This window comes from Ascidiella aspersa, chromosome 3 (genome assembly GCF_963924565.1).
Source record: "Ascidiella aspersa chromosome 3, kaAscAspe10.2, whole genome shotgun sequence".
In the NCBI taxonomy this organism is placed as follows: Eukaryota; Metazoa; Chordata; class Ascidiacea; order Phlebobranchia; family Ascidiidae; genus Ascidiella; species Ascidiella aspersa.
The window spans coordinates 19060004-19065105 of NC_139449.1; the positions used below are offsets into that span (position 1 = coordinate 19060004).

General features: G+C 36.2%; 1 protein-coding gene across 1 annotated transcript; it reads right to left on the minus strand.

The window, feature by feature from the left end:
* Positions 1-4895, minus strand: LOC146160588 (uncharacterized). Its single transcript, XM_083383954.1, has 2 exons — positions 1674-4895; positions 1-1224 (listed from the first exon to the last, which is right to left on the minus strand). The coding sequence occupies exons 1-2, from the start codon at positions 2106-2108 to the stop codon at positions 907-909; spliced, it is 753 nt and encodes a 250-aa protein (XP_083240080.1). The 5' UTR covers positions 2109-4895; the 3' UTR covers positions 1-906.
* Between the last annotated feature and the right edge of the window lie 207 nt (positions 4896-5102).

Genomic DNA, 5102 nt, shown 5'->3' on the forward strand with positions numbered 1-5102 from the left:
AACCACAAACGTTTGTATAATTATTTCTGTACAAGGAAACAAAAACGTAAAACAATTAAAATTAATAACTTAGAAATTTACAGCGACAGTAAATCATAAAGAACTTAACAGTTAATGTCAACGAATTATAAACCAATTTATTTTTATAATTAACAGCAGGAGTAAAGTGTACGACAAAACGAATTTTGCATAAAAAGTATGTTTAATTGTTACGTACGTCAACGATTTTTCCCGAGGTTTCGTAGTGTACTAAGTAAATCACGAAATAGACTATTTCAAAGACAAAACAACCAAATGTTGTTGACGATTTACATAAATTTATACGTATAGGCTATCTAAACCATTACGATTAAGCGTCAATCTTGGCCTAAATAAACGAATACCATATAAGTCTATAAATTTTGCCTTTTCTGCTTTGGCAATAAATGATTTACTTGTAATATCTGAAAATCCACTTTGACTATGGATTTGTCCGTTCTCGGGGGAATTAGTGGAATAACTACAGAGGCAAAGAAAAGTTTTTAAAAAGATAGATGATAACTCGAAGCTTATGGCAATTGTACTTCAGTTGTAAAGGTATAATTGGCAAATTTAAGGCTGTTTTTAGTTACAACGAGTGTAAGTGAAAAAATAAAAAATAACTCTTAAACAACTTACGCATATCTGACATGAATATAAATGCAAGTTCAAACATCACCAAGCATAAAAAATTCATTAAAAATGAGTCCTTTCTCGGACTGATATAAACGCAAAAAATACAATATATTTTAGGGGAAAAACTGAAAGATGTTTTGAGACATGTAATTAAAATCACAATTGCTAATTTACTTTTTCTGCCAGCCGCTAACAGTTTAAAAAAACAAAGATTCTGTGCGTCTCGTTATGTCAAAGCAAAATGTCATGCCGTTATGGTTCAGCACCTGCACTTTTCTGCGGACCATTATTGTGCGCAGGTTTGGGCTTTAGAGACGGCTTTTTTCGCGCCTCGTTTCGGCCCGCCGAATGTTGCGCCTTTCTTGTCGCTGTTCTGGGAGAAATATCTTGACTGTCTTCGTAGCTTTCGTAATCGCTGCTAAAGTCTGAATGTGAATCAGACTCCACCTGAAGTCGTGACCTCCGTGGATTTTCACCGAAAGTAATGTAGGGCTCCTCGTCTTCCGCCAACTCAACTATATCCTCGGTCGAACCTGTGACATTAGCGGATGAGCGACGTCTTCGAGGTCTCTGTGACACAATTTTGCGTTGATAAATCTAGTAAGGAGCGACCATAGGGTGGTTGCGTTATTGACAATGGTCTGTATACCTTGCTGGCTGCTTTTCTCGTTATTGTCTGAAATTCGGTTTTACATATTTCACTAATGGTGAAGCAGGTTTCAGATGGTTAATTTTAGAAACCAGCAGTTGGTACACAGGGACAGTAAGAAGTCATTAAGTATAGGCTATATTATATAGGTCTATAGTCGATTATTAAATTTGGGATAATCGTAAATTATGTCCATCTAATCGCTAATGTCAGGGGCAGATTAAGGATTTTTGTTTGGGTATATTGCACAAATAACGTACTCATAAATCCCTTCATATGGTGAGGGGTTCGTGGCCTTGGGACCCTGGATTCACCGCTGCGTTATGTCAATATACCATTTCAGGATTTTAGTTAACCATAAAGCCTATACCTTTATAGGAGCTCTGTTTGCTGCTTCGGGTGATAGTGATTCACTGCCATTCGAAGGAAAATCAGACAGATCTTTCTTTCGTGGGATTTGTTTTAGGTCCGGTTTAACTTCTACCACATAACTGCTTCCGTCCTCTTCAAATGATTGATTAGCAAACGTAGTTTTTGTTTCTGTAGTATTGCCTCTGGATGCTGCTGTTCTCGTCGTAGGAAGTTGCTGTTCTTGTAAAGCTATGGTGTTACCCACAGATGCATTGTTATCATGTTGTTGAATGGGATAAGAGGCATCTGGTGGAGTGTCGTAAATTGTTTCGTCTAAGTTGGACTTTTTCCTATGTTTTACAAAGTACCAGTAGGTTATCCCATTGCTGGCCACGTTTGTCACTATCACAACACCGATTACAATTCCCGCAAGTAAGCCAGAATCAATACACATGTTAATGTTAGTACATAACCACTTAATCCCAAGACAAAAATGACAAAAATGTTACTTTTCAATTGTGTAAAGGCAGTAGGGTTTGTTTGGCTGATGTCGTAGTCGGGACTCGAGTATATAGTCTAACGCAGTGCTTCTTAAACTCTTTTAGCGTTGTTCACCGCTGCATCTATCTCTAGATTTCATTCACCCTTGTCTCATGATATAATAAAACTATCTCGTCTATATATAACGGCACAAAATGACTAAGGTTGTTTCGATTTTTGTTAAGATCAACTCAAGCTAAGTTTTACCTTCGCAAATCTAAAATTTCTCGAGTCCAGGCATATAAAGCTACAAAAGCACTAAACACAGTCACCAACTTTTCGTACTTATACACTCAGTACAAACCAACTTTACTATTACAATTAGCAAAAAACAAACAGCTCAGTAGTCGATTTACTGCATCCATTTCTGACGGTTCACCCTTATTCCCCCCCTTTTGGTTGGTTCACCTCTGCAAAAATTTTATTAACCCCGGGGTGAACCATTCACCTGTTTAAGAAACACTGGTTTAACGACGTACGTGCGCTTGTTCAGTGGCAAGTTCAGTACCGATTAGGCAGCAAACTGTATAGTAGTTTAGATTGAATAACATAGGGTATGCATTTTTCGTAGGTGGGTGATACCAACCCTATACTCAGCAGGCCTTGTTAAAAGTTACTGTTTAGCCTGTGTTTACAAAATAATATCTTGATCCCGTGAGAGAACGTTTATAGCCAAAATTACCTTTATCACGTATCGAATGCTAGAATATGCTAATTCAAGACTTTTAAAAGTTTATTTTTTCTATAAAAACAAACTCAAAAATTATAGGCAATAACATTATACGGAGCGTATTTAGTATTCTTCATTAAATAACTAAGTGTATAGTTCTTAGCACTTCCTTGCATATGCTTTTGTCAGTAACCGGTATCCCTCTAATATTTATGTATATAGACAGGGTTACCATACCGTGCTTATTTCTAAGATTTGTGCTTATTTTGGGCGCAGTGTCTTAGAAAACGCAAATGTGCTTATTTCTAAGAAACGTGCTTATTTTAGAGTTCTGTGCTTATAGTTTGTCTTAATTTAGTTTCTAAAAGCGTTCTTTATAAATTTTTTATTTATATTTACCAAGTTGTTTAACCCAGATTATAACAGTAATGCATTAAATTACATAATAACAATGGATTGTAATTGTTTATTCCATGGGTCGGCAACCTACGGCCCGCGATATAATTCTTTTTAGTAATAAAACGATGTAATTCATCCGGCCCGCCGCCTACATCCGGTTTGTTATCGCTTTGATGCTGTCTTTTCAACTAGATTTCGCGTTTCATTACCCTTGCGTTGTGGAAGGCTGCTAAGTGCGACGCGGACAAACGGAAAACATATTCACAAATATTTTTTAATATATATATTTTTTTATTTTCGGCAATGTAATGAAAACTTGCAAGAATTTTGAAAGAATGCCGCTACACCAAAAAAAAATCGCGCTCGCTTCAAAATCAAGTAAACTTTCGGCTTGACGTGAGGACTGGCTTTGTTGTGTCAGTACAGACAAAATGCTAAATCAGCCCAAAGGCTATGGAAAGCACAATGTTACTACAAAAAAGATTGTTAGATGCATTACAGTAAATCATTCAATGAATAATTTTATTACAAGCATAACTCCGCCAAGTGAACCAAACTTTTGACTACCAGACAGGGTTAGAATTAAGCGTTTCATGCTGTCATGCAACACGGTTTAAAAGGTGTATAACTGGTGCGCTCTGACGCGAAAAAATTGACAAAGCTTGCATTAAATAAGGGTGGTTAACTTGCCAATTTCAACCTAATAAACGCATTTTATGCGCTTTGCGCGATTAAGCTACGTTTTACGCATACAAAAATAGCTGTTTTTCAAGTTTTTATTTTATTTTATAACGTTATTTCTGAAACCTTGGATTTCACCCCCGGAGTCCTGGATCTGCCCCTGGTCTTTAGTAGCATGCTTATTTTTTTGGAGTAGCGTGCTTATTTTTTGGTCTGAGCAGATGGTAACCCTGTATATAGACCTAAAAACTTGCGCATGTTTATCCCCCGAAGGAAGATAAGAAATACACTAAATCCTGGGAACTTTTACATAACTTAAATGATAAAATCTTTTAAACCAAAAAGTTTGTCGGGCTTTAACAAACAAATTGTCGCATTTGTTTTTGGAATAAAAAAATAAAAATAAACGTACAGCGTAGCGTTCTGTCTATTCTTCAATAAAAAGCCAGTGTTTGTGCTGACGAACATTCGTGAATCGAATCTCACCAATCAATTATAAATAAACGTTACTCTCCTGGCCATTGAAATATCGACTTAAAATAACGCATTCTACATACTATACACCAGGCAATCATAAACTAATATGTAAGGTTTTACGAGAAAACGAAACGCAAGAGTTGTCAACGAAACGTTTGGCTGATGTTGACAGAATCACTTCACAACTAATAATAAATGTTTATGAAAAACCCTTCTGGGAATGTTCCACAATATCACCCTGTAAAAACACTGCTTAAATCGTTTCTAAATGACTAAATTCTGTAATTTGCAAATGAACATTTTTCACTTTTGTAATAAAAACTTAACTGTTAACATTTACGTCCTCTGATGTCTAAGGCGCTTAACATATTTCTAAAAGGTAAATGCCTGCCAAAAAGAAAATTTTTAGGCCTTTCGTTGACACTGACTATTGAAAAAGCGATGATAAAAGTCAACGTTCTGTAGATCTCTAGCCTACGACTGTTGAAAAGTTAATAAAGCTTGGAAATTCCAACAAAGCCCACGATACTAGGTCCGCAGCCTTTCCCTCAGCTGAGTTCCGCTTCACTGATCGGTTAACCCCAATTTGTTCACGGTTGGATTCATATCTGTTGTTGTTAAATAAAAGGGTGAACTTGAATGCAAATTTATTGATTGAACTAGCCTATTTTATTTTCGAAT

Bases quoted from the DNA above. Each gene is read 5' to 3' on its own strand.
- LOC146160588 (XM_083383954.1), bottom strand. From the start codon at position 2,108: ATGTGTATTGATTCTGGCTTACTTGCGGGAATTGTAATCGGTGTTGTG. The intron at 1,225-1,673 runs GTATAGGCTTTA...ATTGTGTCACAG, and splicing joins CAAACAGAGCTCCTATAAAG to AGACCTCGAAGACGTCGCTC.